The sequence below is a fragment of the Gopherus flavomarginatus genome, chromosome 2 (genome assembly GCF_025201925.1).
Source record: "Gopherus flavomarginatus isolate rGopFla2 chromosome 2, rGopFla2.mat.asm, whole genome shotgun sequence".
NCBI classification, from domain to species: Eukaryota; Metazoa; Chordata; order Testudines; family Testudinidae; genus Gopherus; species Gopherus flavomarginatus.
In genome coordinates, this window is record NC_066618.1 from 231,013,954 (window position 1) to 231,031,604 (window position 17,651).

The window sequence follows — 17,651 nt, forward strand, 5'->3', positions numbered from 1 at the left end:
GCACGCATGTCACTGCTACATGTTTGGCTTGTAGTAGCGGACTACTTTTTACCAGCTTACCCGATATAAGGGTGATAGCACTCCCAGAGTCCACAAGCACTGTAGTCTCTGCTCCATTTATTCTCACTGGCCTGATGTAGTTATGAGGGGCTAATGTGACAACTGCAAGGTGGATAAGGGAGCATGGGACGTCCCAATCCCCTAAGTTACATTGCATAGGCTCCTTGGTGCTGGGACACTGTGCTGCTATGTGTCCCCACTCCCCACATGCATAACATCTATAATTGCTTCTAATAACTCCTCTAAACCAGGGGTTAGGGGGTTTAGTCCCAGGGTTCTCCCCACTCAGGCCAATCCCTTCCTTGTGGGGTCCCCGCTGGTTTTCGCCCCTCCCCCTTCTTCCACCTAGGACTCCCTGGGGGGTTGGCTGCCCAACTTTCCAGGGTTGGGGTCGGGCGCTTGCTTCGAAAGGGGTCTTCCTTGGGTAGTCGGGTCAGTTCCCTGGCTGCCATCCCTCTTTCTACCAGTGTGATCATCTCATCGTACATGGACGGATCGTTTAGGCCTACCCATTTACGGAGATCTGGTGGCAGTTCCTGCATGTAATGGTCCATGACCAGGGTCTCCAAAATCTCCTCTGGGCTGCACACCTCGGGCTTTAAGCACTTCAGCACAAGGTGTATGAGGTCGAATAGCTGGGACCATGGGGGTTTGTTCTCCTGGTATTTCCACTCATGGAACCTCTGGGCCTTTACCACTGCCATTACCCCTGATCATGCTAGGATCTGCCTTCAGCTAGGTATAGTCAGTGGCGTCCGTGGCTGGCAAGTCAAAGTAGGCCTTCTGGGCCTTTCCACATAAAAAAGGGGCAAGAATGCTGGCCCACTGCTCCTGAGGCCACATCTCATGCTAAGTAGTCCTTTCGAATGAGAGGAGATATGCCTCTACATCATCTCCTGATGTCATCTTTGGCAGACAACCACTGGCCCTCAGTGTTTGCATGAAGGATAGCTCAGTGGTTAGAGCATTGGCCTACTAAGGGTTGTTAGCTCAATCCTTGACGGGGACATTTAGGGAACTGGGGTAAAAATCTGTCTGAGGATTGGTCCTGCTTTGAGCAGGGGGTTGGACTAGATGACCACCTGAGGTCACTTCCAACACTAATATTCTATGATCAGATACCTATCTAGTAATTGATCAAATTCAATTACATTGAATTTATAATTAAGCCACTTCACACCTCTCTGGCATCATAAAGGGGGCTTTTTTTTTCTTTTTTTAATATGTGTGTCTTTTACACTGCCACAATGACAAGAGAGGGAGGCGGAAAAGGATATTATCAAATATATGCAGTTTATGTATATATTGTTCTAACTATATATATATAAATAAAATAAATAAAATTAGAATCTTGAGACCTTGCTTGTTCTCAGGGTAATTACATCCTTGATGTGGTATATGTGACCAGCACTGTCATAAGTCTGAAATAGTCCTAGTTTATTGATCTTCAGAGGATCTTTGCTCAGCAAAAGCCCATTTGTTTATTTCAAGGGTAAGAGAGGACTCCGGGGACATTAGAAAGATCTAAATACATGTAACTGCTGAGTTATTATATATTCTAATTATTGGGTGAAGAAGGTGGTAATTATTTTTCTATAATTGTGGCAAGGAGTGTCTAGAGCAGAGGTGGGCAAACTATGGCCTGGGGACCATATCCAGTCTGCGGGATCATCCTGCCTGGCCCCCAAGCTGCTGGCCCAGGAGGCTCACTCCTGGCCCCTCCCCCACTGTTCTCCCTTCCCCGCGGCCTCAGCTCGCTCCGCCACCAGTGCAATGCTGTGGGCAGTGGGGCTGTGAGCTCCTAGGGCAGTGCAGCTGCAGAGCCCGGCCTGATCCGGTGCTCTGTGCTGTGTGGTGGTGGCGGCGTTGTGGCCCAGCTTCAGCCAGGCAGCACAGCTGTAGCACCACCAGCCACTAGTGCTCCAGGCAGCACAGTAATGGGCAGGGAGCAGTGGGGTTTGGACAGAGGCAGGGGAATTCGGGGTGGTGGTCAGGGGGTGGGGGTGTGGATAGGGGTTGAGGGGGGAAACAGAGGGTTGAATGGTCCCAGGGGGGCAGTCAGGAAGGAGCAGAGGGTTGGATAGGGCAGTAGGGGGCAGTCAGGGGCAGAGGTTCCGCAGGCAGTCAGGGGACAGGGAGAAGGGGTGATTGGATGGGGTAGTGTCCGGGGGGGGGGCATCAGGAATGAGAGGAGGGGTTGGATGGGATGGCGGAGGTCCAGGAGTGGTCAGGGGACAGGGAGAAGGGGAGTGTGGATGGGGCAGGAGTCCCCGGGGGGCCGTCAGGGAACGGCGGGGGTTGGATGGGGCAGGAGTCCCGGGGAGGGACAGATAGGAGGTGGGGGCCAGGCCACAACCCCTCCCCTAACCGGCCCTCCATACAATTTACAAAACCCAATGCGGCCCTCAGGCCAAAAAGTTTGCCTGCCCCTGATCTAGAGAAAAGGATAGAGGGTCCTTTTTATGAAATGGGTTTATGAATCAAAATAAATGTAACCCCCAAGGAGATTACATAGATTCCTGGAGCTCTGTCTGCTGGCAGCTCAGGGAGCAGGAGCCAAGGCAAACTCAGAGTCTGCCCGGCAACCAATAGGGAGTGGAGATGCCCTTCCCAGGGAGCTGAGGAGAGAGGAGAAGCTATTTTGAAGTCTATCTGGAGCCACTTGCCGAGTGGCTCCAGATAGACTGGCTGTGTGGGGAGCTGGTGAGTCCCAGGCCTACAAGCAGGGTTCCCCTTGCGAACTGGCCTCTAGGGACCTGACCGCAGATCCCTCAGCTGGGTTTTCCTTCCTCACGGATGATTCCCGATTGTTACGTTTGCTGAGAAATTTCCCCAGCCAGGCTGGGTTCACCTCCAGCTCCCCTGGTGAGACTAGTCCCCACATGGTCAGTGCCGCTACTCCAGGCCTGCTGCCTGTGGAGTGTGTGACTGGAGGCTGAGCTAGGAGGCTACAGTTTGGATGTTAGGGTAGTTGTATAACCTGCACCTTGAGCCCTGCACTCCTTTGTGATGAGGGGAAATCCTGGGACCAACGCAGCCTGAATCCTGCCTGAGGAGGATCCAGGTCAGCAAACAGCAGCCCCTCTGCAGTGACTGAGGAGTCCAGTGTCATCTTCCAACCTGAAGGTCATTCATGGAGTTCGTGAGTGCACCAGCTTTTAGTCAGTCAGTCAGGGAATTTGTTTTAGGGACCCCGTACTCCCTGAACTGTGTCCTCCAGCCAGGGAGTAAGGGTTTGAGGATTTTATAACCTGCTGTTTATTACACCTGGGGAGGGATTCACCACCTCCTCCCACTTGTCAGTCCTTTGGGCTGTACTGAACCCAGTCAGCCGCACTGCAAAACTACTGCAGAGAATTTTATAGGTCATCAAGGGCCCCAACAAAGTACGCATACCAGCAGGACACTAATTTTACACTTGTTACATCAAGTCAGGGGTATTTTCAGTGTGGGCACTGGTGACCCTAAAAATAGTGTTTCACCCTGTTATGTTGTATTTGTTGCCTGTTTAATATAATTGTTGTGTTGAATATATTTTTATGTGTTGTGTTATTTCTTGGAAGTCTCCAACTATCTGGCAAGTAAGTGTGAATTCCCCTGTAGTTAGAATTTTCCGCCCAGGCTGCCCTGGTGACCCCGCCAGGAAGGAGCGAGGGGGGTGAAGGCACTGCCAAATAATTTCATAACAAAAAAAGGAAAAAAGATTCACCCTGCTGAGTGGATGGCGGGATCCAAAAGAACCGAGACCTGTCCATCAGAACCTGTAAGCGGATTGCCATTAAAGGAGGTAATCAGGTGGAGAGGGGCGCTACATAAATAAATACAAATACATACATTCGTTTATTACTTACGGGCACTCTTAAAAGTGTTTCTCAACACTGGACAGTGTTTGTTAATAAGTCTATTCAGTTAGGTTGTGCTGCTGCTTTGAAGCATTCTACAAAACTGTAGTGTACACATATGCTAACTAAAGGCACTTTCAAAAATGCCTCCCAATAAGCTCCCTAACAGAAATGTGCATATTTCCCGGACAATCTGCTTCTTCTGGAATTTGGCCTGAAGTACACCTGTCTCAGAATCATTGGGGTAAAGGAGAGCAAATCATTTATTGAACTAAAATCTAGGGTCCGAGACTGCAACCCCTACTTAGCCAAACAACCACTGAAGCCAACTGGATTTTCACCTGAGTATGCACTATAGGACTGAGCTGCAATTAGGTAAAGAAATGTCATGTAAATGCATTAATCAAAATTGTGCAAAACAACTACCTCATTCCATATCTCCATCCAGATGAGAAAATGTTATTTTTTAATTATCTTAGGGAGAGCAACATCTGTAATTAAGGTTGCATAACTGGTTCCATTCTAGGTGGCCTTTTTCAATCATTTAAAATTCTCAATTCTTTAATCTTTCAGGCTTAAAAATTCTATGATCAGTTACAGCCTGAGGTTTTATTTTTTTTATTTTTATTTTTTTAAGATTGAGTAAAACCAGGTAAGACATTTTCAATAATAAAGTATTAAATATACATTCTTGTCATTAGGGGAAAAAAAGACTTAAAAATAGCTTTAGCACCTCTGGATTTTGAGAAAAGAAACATGAAATTTACCAGGGAGATAGCGTCTAGATTACTAATGTGTTTTCCTCGGTCAAATGAAAATCCATTTAGATTTGCTTGAATTATAAGGATTTTAAAAAGAAATTTTGAGCATGTACACGTTTTTATCATATAACAATGAGGTTTTTTAAAAACTAAAGATCTTCCAATATTCCATTGGCACTACATGTTTGTATGTTAGCAGAGCACTAATACTCATTCAGCAAACAATCTCTTACTATTGGCGCTGCACACATACATATGAAAGCTGTGTGGCATTTCTTATTCAGGGTCTAATCCAAAACTCATTGAAGGGGTTGCAATCAGGACTGTAGTGCATAGGTTAGATGGGAAGTGAGGCAGGGGTATATAGAGAATGTGTCACTGCAGAAATTGAGTTTTGTATAGGGAATGAGGCAAGGAGCACACACTAAACAATGAGAATAAAAATAAGTATCATACAGGTGTCTCAGGGTATGTCTACATCTACAATTTTGCAGCGCTGGTTGTTACAGCTGTATTAGTACAGCTGTATATGGCCAGCGCTGCAGCGTGGCCACACTTACAGCAACCAGCGTTGCAAGTGGTGTTAGATGTGGCCACGCTGCAGCGCTGTTGCACACTGCGGGGAAGGAGACCTGCTTGGAGTGGGGGTCGGGGAACGCTAGAGCACACCGCGGGGCTGGATACCTGATTGGAGTGGGGGGTCGGGGAACACCAGAGCACACCGCGGGGAAGGAGACCTGCTTGGAGGGCAGTGGAGTTTGCTTGATTACCAGAGAGGCTTCCTCAGGTATGCTGGGATACCTGCTTATTCCACGGAGGTCAACAAAAACGCTGGTGAGTGTCTACACCTGATGACCAGCACTGGTGATCCAGCGCTGGATCCTCTACACCAGAGGCACGACCGGGTGTACGGCCAGCGCTGCAAACAGGGAGTTGCAGCGCTGGTAATGCCCTGCAGGTGTGTACACATCCTAAGTTGCAGCGTGGTAACCCCCTCACCAGCGCTGCAACTTTGTAGTGTAGACAAGGCCTCAGTTACTGTGTACTGTGGAACCGGTGCTCCACAGATGTTGTGTGGAGAAGGGATAGTATTTGTTCATTTAATTGAAATCTGCATTGTAATGCATATACACAAAGGAACAGTTAGTGTTGCAGTGGCCACACTAAATTTGTCATTTCCTGACTTTTGACTACACCTCTACCTTGACATAACGCTGTTCTTGGGAGCCAAAAAATCTTACCGCGTTACAGGTGAAACCGTGTTATATTGAACTTGCTTTGATCCACCAGAGAGCGCAGTCCCGCCCCGCCCCCAGAGCACTGCTTTACTGCGTTATATCCAAATTTGTGTTATATCAGGTGGCATTATATTGAGGTAGCGGTGTCTTTATTGACGTACTGCTTCCCAGGAGAGGGTGAGTATTTCCATAATGTCAGAATAAGTTGAAGATTGGATATGGCCCCCACACATGGTTAAGAGGGGTTAAGGTGACCAGGCAGGCCAATTAATTCCAGTAGGTGCACATGGAGGAGGAGCCAGGGAGTATGCCACTAATTAGAAATAGGGTCAGCTGAGCAGAAGGCGGGGCCAGTATAAAGCCCAGAAGCAGTGATCAGGAAGGTGGGTTGTGGTTACTCCCTGAGTAGAGGGAGTTGGGAGACTGGCAAGGGCCGAGATGCGGGAAAGTCAGAGGAGTAGGAAGAAGCCCAAGGAAACAGCAGCAAGAGAGTCAGACTGTGCAGAGACCTTGGCTGCTTATTATAGGGTCCCTGGCCTGGAACCCAGTGAAGAGGGCTGGCCTGGGTTCTTTTACTATCTACTGGCAAGGGCACTGGAGACACCAGCCATACAGCAGGTCCAGAAGGACTTTGAATTTCCCGGAAGAAATTAATTACTAACATTCTGCAAGTGATGGCAGTGTTCATTTGATCAAAGGGGATTCATTTATGCAGCTACCTGGACTTCTTTGTCATCAGTGCAGCCGTCTGCTCAGGAGTTTGTTTAATTTGATTTAGTCTTGGTCAGCAAGACTTGAAAGCAAAGAGACACTGTGATGTTATGAGTATAATATAATATCTCATTGAAAGGTGACAGGGCCAGAAAGAGTTAATTAACTTACCTCACCGACTGACCTGACCCATGGGTGAACCTTAAGAACTGGTTAGCAAGATATGTAAATGAATAGAGCTTTGAAATGCAAGTCTGCATTGTTAGAGGTAGAAGGGGAGGTGTTTGCTCAGGTCTTGTGATGTAAGCAAACAAGTCTTGTCTATTGCTATAGTTTTAATTCAAAGATCAAAAAAGGAATATTAGCATTTATGATGATACTCGAGTGAAATAGTATTATTGTCTATGTGTCTCTTTGAAGGTTGTGGTAACCTGTATCTGAACTGTTTAATGGATAAATTACTCTGTGCTAATTGCCAGGATGTTTGGGAGAAGAAGTTAAGCCTATTGTTTTCTCAGGCTGAAAGGCTGCTAGAAATGTATAAGAAGCCTGGGACATGATCCTTCTTCATCTCAGATCTGCTTTGGGTTTCAAGAGGGGGAAACCTTAAGCCATAAGGATTGAGATCCCCAGTCATTGACTGGAGCCACCCTGAAAATGGAAATTGGACTATAACCTATGGACTATTTCTAAAAGGACTTTTGGCAACTACGAGCTCAACTCTGCTATGCATCTGAACCTCAAGAACTGAATTCAAGTCTGTCTGTATATTGATCTTTTAACCAACTCTCTTTTTTCTTTTTGAATAAATTTTAGCTTAGTCAATAAGAATTGGCTGTAGTGTGTATTGTGGGTAAGATCTAAGTTATAATTGAACCTGGGTATTTGGCTGATCCTTTGGGATTGGAAGAACCTTTTCTTTTATATGATGAAGTAAAATTTTCAGGAATCATCATCACATCTGACAGGTGTGTCTGGACGGAGGCCTGAGGCTGGGCACTTTAAGGGAACTGCATGGTTTGGACTCCTAAGTAACCAGTGAGGTACTATAGAAGCTCTTTTGTGCTGGCTTGGTAAATCTAAGTATTGGAATAACCACCAGCGTTTGGGATTTGTCTGCCCCGTTTTGTTTGCAGTTCACCCTGATTGAGTAACCTCAGCTGGCTCCCACGGGCAGCACCGTCACAGACACTTCATTTGATTCCTTCTCAACAGCTCTTGTACTGAGACATGGTACTACCTGCCTGAGACATGGTACTACCTGCCAGGTTAGCAAAGTCTGAGACTGACCCCGATTCAGTAGTAACACTTCCTGCTTCCCGTCACAAGCTCTATGCAGGAACCTGTCCCAATAAATGTAATTGCATTAGTTTACTTTACAACCTGCATACCTATTACACAAAAAATAGTCCTTCTCTGTTGCTAACTAAAGAATCTCTTCTCTTCAAATGAACCTATTTGTGGGACTTCATACAATGGGTAAAGGTGACAGTTTTGCTGGTATAAATTATAACAGCAACAAGTGGATTTGCAGATCACTCATTTGAAATAATAGTGTACTAGCAGTGTTTGCTTCCCCAATCATCTCCTTGGGTGTTTACTGTAAAACCTAATGATAAATGTTCGTACAGTTACCCGTTTCACTGCAGACCATTTTAGTAGAAACATTCAACAAGCATGCTTGCTTATTACAACAGCTGAAGGGTAGAAGGGGCGGATCCTCTGATGGATGAAGTAGAGATATTGGCATGGAGGGCAGTGAAGCAGCTGATGGTTAGGGGACTAAGAGTCCCAGCCTCTCACCCAAAAAACTGAAGTCACAACCCTGCTACAGGAGAAGGAAAGAGGAGATTCATTCGCTCCCTAGTACTAAAAGCCACAACTTCCTCCTGGCTGCCAGGAGCCTGAGCTGCCTCCCTCACCTTTCTGGCTGCCAAAAGCCCCACATGTCTCCTTACCCAGCTATTAAAACTCAAGCTTTTCTCTTACACTAAACAATTTCTACTCTGCAGTTTGGCTTGGCAATGCATAACTAAATAAATTGGAATTAGATATCAAAATAGGCCAAGGAATAGCATAGTGATACTGTTTACTGACAAATGTGAACATTAAAACTTCCATATTTAAATGTATTTGAAGCTGCTACACAATCTCCACACCATTAAGAAGCCAGAAGGCCTTGCTGAACAACCAAGATCCAATATACACGGACTTTTCTATGGGGTTCATTCATACTACCCATGATGGTAAGTAGCAGATTCCTGCATAGGGAAGTTAAATCACTGCTGGAGCCCCAGGTGGCACTGGCCAGGAAGCGTGGAAGGGCTGGTTGGGGGATGCTGACCCCCTCAGCTCCGCCCCTTCCACCCTTCAACTGTTGTAAAATAAATACATACATACATACATAAAATAAAATAAAAATGGAACACATGAAAGGACAGCTGACTGAGGAAGGTAGCAATGGCTAAAAATAGATAAATAAAAAGGCACCAATTTTAGCAGGATAAGTAAAAATATATCAGTTAAAAGGATTTGAGGTTATGAGGGGTTATATTTAGAATAAAATAGTTATAAATGAGAATTTTAATATGCACTTGCATAATGTAACAAAACAAGACATAAAGAACATGTATTTAACACAGGGAGGTGGAACAATGCAGGACATTCACCGGAGTGGACCAGCATTAATCCAACGCTAGCAAACAGCTTACCCCACACCTCAGAAAAAGGTAAGAAATGGTTACTCACCTTTGGTAACTGTTGTTCTTCCAGATGTGTTGCTTGTGCCCATTCCATATTATGCTGTCTGCTCTATCTGCTTTACTTATGCTTTTTGCTTAATTAAGGTGGTAATATATTGTCCAAAAATTTTCATATTAAAGCTTTAAACTAGTTAAGCTTAGTATTGGTGTGGATTGTGCTTTTCACCCAACAATGTGAAGCCATCTTCTCAAGGCCTACTGATACTGTGGCAATGGAAGATTAAAGTAGGTTTCCACCTAGGTTACTTTAATACCCCTTATTCACTCACCAGCCTTTGGTTATTCACTAACAGACCAGGTTCTGCATCATTTTTCTGTCCAGGTGGAGTATCTGCCTTCTCACTGATCACACAGCTGAATAGAAATGGGAGACATCCTTTTTGAGGAATATGATAGAGTATCTAGCCCAGCACAGGTGACGAAAGGATAAATGTGGCCTGGAGGCCTCCTTTGAAGCACCTGGTTGCATCTGGCAGGCCTAATGAAAGATGAAACACAGCTGGGGAGGAGCTGAATAGTTATTACAAAGATAAGCAGTGGGGGAGACTTCTGTGTTAAAACTCAGACAAAGAAGGTGTCAAGGTTTTTCCCCCACTTTGAACTTTAGGGTACAAAAAGTGGGGACCTGCATGAACACTTTTAATCTTAATTATTAGCTTAAATCTGGGACGCTGCCACCAGCCAGAATTTAGTGTCTGGCACACTTTCTGTTCCCCCCAAACCTTCCCTTGGGTCTTAAAACAAGGAGGAATTAACCATCCCCCACACAAAAAGCACAAACAAAGACTTCCCTGCACCAAGATTTGAAAGTATCTTGTCCCCCTATTGGTCCTCTGGTCAGGTGTTAGCCAGGTTACTGAGCTTCTTAACCCTTTACAGGTAAAAGAGACATTAACCCTTAACCATCTGTTTATGACAGAAGGGCACTGTTAGAGTTGAAGATAATGATATATAGCAGGCCCTAGATAGAAGAAATGAAGTGATTTTGTTTAGAGTACTAACTGGCTATTGTAACTTAAAACTTTTTTAGAATAAATAAACACAAAGACAAACTGTGTTCCTTAAGGTGGAAGAAACAATTGATCACTTTTTAAGGATATGTAAAGCCTTTGCTAAAGAAAGGGAAAAGATTTCTGAGGAATTCAAATATCTTAAAGTAACAAAAGCTACAATGCTATTTAGTGAAAGTATCAGGGAAATAGACTATTCTTAGAAGGGTGTTATTATGTTACTTGGAAGCCTGGGCAGAGTGAGAGCATATAAACCACTAAGTATTTAGGAATTATAGCTGGTGGCTATAGACGGGTGATATTCAGAGTGAGGCTCATGAGCCACAAGTAGCTCTTTAATATGTTTCCTCTGGCTCTTGTAGCCCATGACTTTAAAACACTGGTTAATAGTTAAATCACACACTCAGGATGTTTTTAATAAGTTATTAACCAATTGCAGGTGATAAAATAATACTTGGTCAGTCATTTTTTCTGTAAGAATTTTATATATAGATAGATAGATAAGCAATGAATTCACACTGTGACTCTTTTGGGTAATATTGATTGCTAATTTGGCTCCTGAACCAGAGAGGTCTGAGTATCACTGCTATAGACTATTCAGTCGAGTCTGCTTTGCCATTAAAAAAAGATGGGGGAGGTTAGAGAGTGGAGATCCCAGAAGGAAACAGGAGTACAAAGAGCCCAGGAAGGGGCTGCTGTGGTAGGAAGGAGTCCAGGGAGGGATATGGCAACAAGGGGCCTGATGGAGCCAACTTCATCTGCTCATTCTAGACTGGAACCCAGTGGCATGGCAAGGTCTGGCCACTGGAGAAGGTGGTGCATAAACAACTTGACAAGGGTGAGCAGGACTCCTGAGTTTGGAAACAGGCCTCCAGGAAGACAGCCCTGGGAGGAGTTGCCCTGTACAAGGGCAGTAAGACAATGCTGCAGAGCCGAAGAAGGGATGAAGAGTGCAGAGAAGTGAGCCTGGATATAAGTGAAGAGTTTGAGTTTAATTTACTGGACTCCTAGAGGGTGCTAGATGAGAACCTGCTATACTGCATTAGCCAAAAGGGGCAAATCACTGATCTTCATTTGGGCTGGCCCTATTCCCAGAGCTTTAAAGAAAAGGGAGAGAGGCTACAAGACTCACTTCTGGTTTCTTTTTGTCAAAACAGCTGAAATTTGGCCACTTAAAGGTATAGGAGGAGGTTCACTGCAGAAGTGCCCACAACTGGAAAATATGAGTATGAGCTCTGGTGGCAACGTATTTGGTAAAATAGCATTATGGAAGATTTCAGAGTAGCAGCCATGTTAGTCTGTTTTTTAACTCCTGCTGATAATAACTCATCTTAATTAATTAGCTTCTTATAGTTGGTATGGCTACTTCCACCTTTTCATGTTCTCTGTATGTATATATATCTTCTTACTGTGTGTTCCATTCTGTGCATCTGATGAAGTGGGCTGTAGCCCACAAAAGTTTATGCTCAAATAAATGTGTTAGTCTCTAAGGTGCCACAGGTACTCCTGTTCATTATGAAAAAGTGTTTGAAGAAGGAATCTACACACCGAAGCTTATCAGTTTTACAAGAGTGAGTCAAGTATAACTTCCAGTTATATTTGTTTCCAGGATTTCATGCATCATATTTAAAATACTAAATACATTATAATGTAGAGTGAAGCAACAGGGCATTTAGTTTTGGTTCTTTTCTGTACTCATATACTTCTGTACTGGATACTTTTCAAACTGAGCTTTCAAGAAGACAAGAAATCTAAATGCTTCAGGGCACTTGTTTTTATGTACATAGATTTAGCTCAAATGTTTGTACTCTACACATGCTAATACCAGATCAAGCAGAGCGTGATGCTGTACAAAATGACCAACTGGAGTTGTTTCTTCAGATCAAATTTTCCTGATTTTCCTCTTGTAATAGCAGACAAGTGGCTATTGCAAGAAGATTAAAGCACAAAAGAATAAATGTTTGCTCAGTCCTTTGGAGTCATTAAAGAGCAAATACTATAAGGGCAATAATTGCATGAAATAAAAGCAAAAAATGCGTCTTTGAGTAGGAAGTTTTCTGACACTGCCACTTGGGAGTTCATCTTTAACATTCATGAATAAAACATTGATCCAATTAAAGTCAAAGGGATTTTACTATTGAGTATAGCGGGGTCAGGATTTTCACTCCTTATGTTTACGATCTAAGCAATTCAAATATTAGACAGTGCTTCAACTTTTTACAATGTTTGAATAAGTTAGTAATTCTGCTGTCAAAGAATTAATACGATGTACTATATCAGAGCATCTAAGCCAAGCAAATTACTGTTAAACTTGGTGAAACGTCAAAAATTTAAAAGTAACCTTCAAAGGAGAGAAGATGGGTTTGTGCTTTTTTTGATTGTTTCTGGTGCATCAAGAAGGCCTGAAGAGTTTTCCTCCCTCTCAGGGTCTGGGAGGGTTTCTTCTTTCTTTTTTGTATTAGAAAATTTTAGGTGTTGTCTGCCTTGGAAAAATCTGTGATGCCTGGAGAACTAGCACAATGGGAGCTATGTTATTGAGCAGTCAAAGCATTCTTAGGCTGTTAAACTCTGGATTTTCATTTGTTTTTGTTAGCACCTGTTTAAAACATAACTTCTAAGGAACATCCTGTCATTTCAATTAAAGTGAGCCCACAATGCCTATCTGAGACACCCCAAGAGGTTCTCCAACAAAACCAGACTAGACGTTTATTATTGGCCTATTCCCACTGACTTAATATGGGCTTTGGATCAGGTTCATGGTACCAGGATCAAAACCTGGGTGCAGGGTGGGAGGTGAGGTGGAAAATTCCTCCTCCAAAATCTCCTCCTCATCTTTTCAGGCCATCTTCACATACCATAAATTAGTAAAAACAGCACAAGCCTAAATTTTTCAAAATCCTTTGTAAGCCAATTTTATCTTTTAAGAATTTGAGTTTTGGCCCATTTCCACTTGCTGATCAGAGACATAAGAGAGACAGCCCTTGTTGGGAGAAAAACTGTAATTTTTTTAAAAGTTCAAAGTACAGTAACGTAGTTATTAATACTTTTATAACAAGGTATGTGCATTTTAAACATATATGTAAACACACTAGTCATCTTTCTGATATTTATCAAATCGTTCCAATAGAGCCCTTAATATATTTCCTGGTAGTTTTTGGTATCTGTCTCTTAGCGCTTCGATGGCAATCTTTGTCTGTTGAAAGAAAGAAAGAGGGGGAAACATTTTATATTACAGGAATGACGAATCATTATTTTCCTCAAGTTTTCCCAAAGTTGCAAAATATATACAAAAAGTCTAAAACTCTATGGAAAGCGGTAAGGGTATGGGCAGAGGGGGAGAAAAGGGAAATTCTTCACAAGATCCCATCAAACACTTGCTGAGGAAGAGAGTCTCATTTCCAGATGCTAGTGTATTTTCCTGTGATAACGAAGCATACTAAACAATTATATCTAGCTATGCAACAGTGACATAGACATGTTACCTCACTAAAGCACTAATTGTAATAATCTCTAAACTAAACCAGCACCAAGGAAAACCTATTCAGTGTAAAACCCTTTGCCACAAGTTTCAAGAGGCAGTTTCCCTTTCAAAACCAGTTATACATTTTTCAAACTCTATTTTAAATGTTTACTGTTCATTAAAATATTAATGGCATGGTTCAATAAAAAGGGAGGTTTAGGATGTAAAAGGACAATTCCTTCAGCATGCAAATGTACTGTTCCCAACAAATCATGTTTCTTCAGGCCTATTGACTCTCATCCACTATAATTAGGCTCCAGCTAAAATATGGTAATCAGCCAAGACCCTTTCCTCTACATCCCACCAACACTAAAGGATTTGTTTATAAACCAGGTCGACTTTAATTTAGTTAAAAAGGTCAATGGGAATTCTTTGGTGCTTAAACTCTTGGGGTGGAGGGATCAGACTATTTTTGTAGGTGCCTAAAAAAGATGGAATAATGAGGCCAGATTTAGGCACATAATTTTGAAAACCTTGGCTAATACATATAAATGCATTGGAATCAGGAAATGTTAAACGTTTCTCATACTAGTATTAACACCCACAATGCTCCAGTAGGGCCCAAACCTCAGCCAGTTTACACCAACTAAGGATCTGACTTATAATATTTATCATTTGCAGAGGTATAACTATGTGTTGTATGTATGTTTGGCAAAAAGGGACTGTGGAGTCTGGTTCCTTGTTTCACATAAGGCTCTTCTATAAATTTAGTATTTAGGAGGCTGAGAGGTAGGACTTGAACTATAATGTGTACTGTATAGGTCCAGGGACAGATTTTCAAAAGGCACAGAGAGCAGTCAATGGGACTTGGGCATCTAACTCCCTTTCATATTTTTGAAGATCTCCCCAGATTACTAGGGGACATTAACCTTTTCCTAGAATTTATGTATTTAAATGTTGTAGTCATGTATTTTCTTGGATTTAATTTTCATTTTTAAAAAAAGGGGGGAAGGGATAGCTCCATGGTTTGAGCATTGGCCTGTTAAACCTAGGGTTGTGAGTTCAATCCTTGAGAGGGCCATTTAGGGATCAGGGAAAAAAAATCTGTCTGGGGATTACTCCTGCTTTGAGAAAGGAGTTGGACTAGATGACCTCCTGAAGTCCCTTCCAACCTTGATACGCTATAAAAAAACAAGAGAAACTGCCCATGAGTTTAGGTATTCAAAGATGACCTACAAAGCAAGATTTTTTTATTCTTCCTTTAGGAAAAGTATATAAAGCCAGTCGCAGGGATTTTCTTTTGCTTATAATATTCATATGAAAAGAAGGATCTATTATTTCTAATCTTTGTAGGAGAAACTTGATAAGATCACCAGAAAATGAAATTAGTATTACAGCCTTAGGAAACATCCTGAGCCACATCTTTCCTTCCCTCCAAAGAGCCTCTGAGACTATACACAGATTGTTTACTCCCTCTGTCCATCTCCACCATAAATGAAGGAAAGTGTGGATACCATTTCTTAGAGAGAAAGAGATTGTGTTTGGAGAGAGGCAACATAGAATACATCCTTGTAAGACATCACTAGTCAAGTCTGCTAGCAAAGAAAGGAAAGGAAAGACTATAGCCACCTGACATTTTTATTTAGAAAAAAACAACCCTAAATATGCCACAGAAAAATTTCATGAAAAAAATATGCTAAGGTTGTCCTACATCAGGAAGAACCAATGGAGGGCACAAACAAATAGTTGCCTTTGCTTGCAGTGCATCTTTAAAATATTCCTCTCCAAACTGTAGGAGCTTTCAGGCTCTTATGTATTGAAAGTGATGTTTATCAAATAGCACTGTCCATCAGCAACTTAAATTCACAGGAGTACCATTCATCCCAGATTAAGTTCTCTCACATCACAAATGAAGTTTCACTAACAGCCACACCTCTAAATTTCTGGGTTTAGAGACAAGCTGTATTCCTTTCTCCTGCAGAATATTTTAGCAGTGAGGAGGCCTATCAAGTTACCTTCATTTACTTCTATGCAATCCCATTGTCCTCAAAGACGAGACTACTGAAATCTTGCTGGTTCAGCTTTGTGCAGGAGTGTCCTTACAGCCTTTGAAGCTGGTGAATGATCCTTTACCAAGCAAATATAGGAGGAGAAAATGGAAACCTTCTAAAATCCAGGGGCAGCTTTGTCATTTTGCCCTCCTAAAATCCAGGGGCAGCTTTGTCATTTTGCCTGAGTAAGTCTTCTATCCTTTCCCCTCGTTCCTTTGAAAAGAAGGCATTCTTTCCTTTGTCGACCTTCTCTTTGGCCTCTGCATCTATCTTAGATGACAAAACAAGGTTGGATTTTTTTTTTTTTAGAAATTTATAAAAGCACAATATGTTTTTTAACTTTAAAGTTAATTCTCAGTCCTCTTTAATTATTCCTCTCATTGGGTTTAGCGTAAGTTGTGTTTCCTTTTTCCTTCTTTTTGGAAATGTCTTCCTGTTGATGAATGGATGGATAAATTCTTTTTAGCTACATGCTTCCAACAGTAGTGGAGCAATGACTCTTGTGTAATGGAGCCAAGAGCCATGCTTGGGTCACCTGAATCAGATTTCTCAGCATGTCCAGGGGACTCTGGGTGCTCAGGCCTGAGGGACTTTGGGAAGTTAATGTGTGCTGAGGAAGGGCAGGTACTGCAGAGAGAGGGGAGATTCTAATGTATTTCTGTTTCTTTCCTCTCCCTAGCTTTTCCAATTGTACATTCAGGAGGTCCTTCTCCTCAATGATGGTGGTGGTGAAGGGGAAGAGAAGACAGGATATTGGTGATCTGAATCTAAGGGAAAGCAAATAATTCTCTGAATTTTTAAGTGACTGAAATTAAGTTTGTATTGGTGGAGGAATGTAGCTGCTCCGATATTCCCACATCCAAGTAAGTGGCTCAGTCTGGAACATAAGAACATAAGAATGGCCCTACTGGGTCAGACCAAAGGTCCATCTACCCTAGTATCCTGTCTTCCAACAGTGGCCAGTGCCAGGTGCCCCAGAGAGAATGAACAGAACAGGTAATCATCAAGTGATCCATCCCCTGAGAACCTGGGAATAGAAAAGATATTTTCTTCCTCCTGGGAGTCAGGCCTGCATTTGAAGTCATTTTTGATTTTAGAAACCACTTTGTGCAGCTCCTCAGCTGTCTTCTGCCTCTCGAGACATTTTATGCTGTACTGGTCACTGTGGAATCTAAATATACTACAAAATAGAAGAGGATAAAAAGCAGGAGGAAAGAAGTAATAATAATACAGTCTCTTTAGCCCCCATAGAAAATAAGAGCAGAAAAAGATTGCAGAAACTGCCTCAGGGAAAAGCATTATGATGCAAATGTAAACGAGGGTCTGAATGAGCATTTCTCTGGCCTCAACTGAGTAACTGAGGGAGATGACCTCAGGAGTAGACCAGATTTGCACAGACACACTTTGCCTAAGTCACAGAAGACAGATTTGCTTTGCCAAAGTGATTGGCTTTGGCTGTTTTGGATTAAAGTTCACTTTAGTCTTTAATGCATGAGCTAACGAAATATTATCCTTTTTATATGTCCAAAGGACAGCAGAACTGTACTTGATACCACCTAATTGAGTGGGTCATCCTAACCAGAACCTCACTCACTATGCAGGAGATAGTGATGTCAAATCCAAGTGCAAGTTGGAAGGGAAATAGGTGTTCTTATCTGACAGTGAGGACCCTGTTTAAAGAGCCTTAGATACAATTTGGCTTCCACCTCGCTTTCCCCCCATGTTTAAAGACAGAGCAGATCTGACTCACTTTAGA

At 42.7% G+C, this 17,651-nt stretch overlaps 1 protein-coding gene across 1 annotated transcript in view; it reads right to left on the reverse strand.

Moving 5' to 3' along the window:
* Positions 1-13,472: 13,472 nt before the first annotated feature.
* Positions 13,473-17,651, reverse strand: part of LOC127044288 (transmembrane protein 68-like) — a 55,884-nt gene continuing 51,705 nt past the window's right edge. Inside the window, exon 6 of the mRNA XM_050938922.1 lies at positions 13,473-13,577. Within this exon, the coding sequence (XP_050794879.1) occupies positions 13,473-13,577 (105 nt within the window). The remainder of the gene's footprint in view (positions 13,578-17,651) is intronic.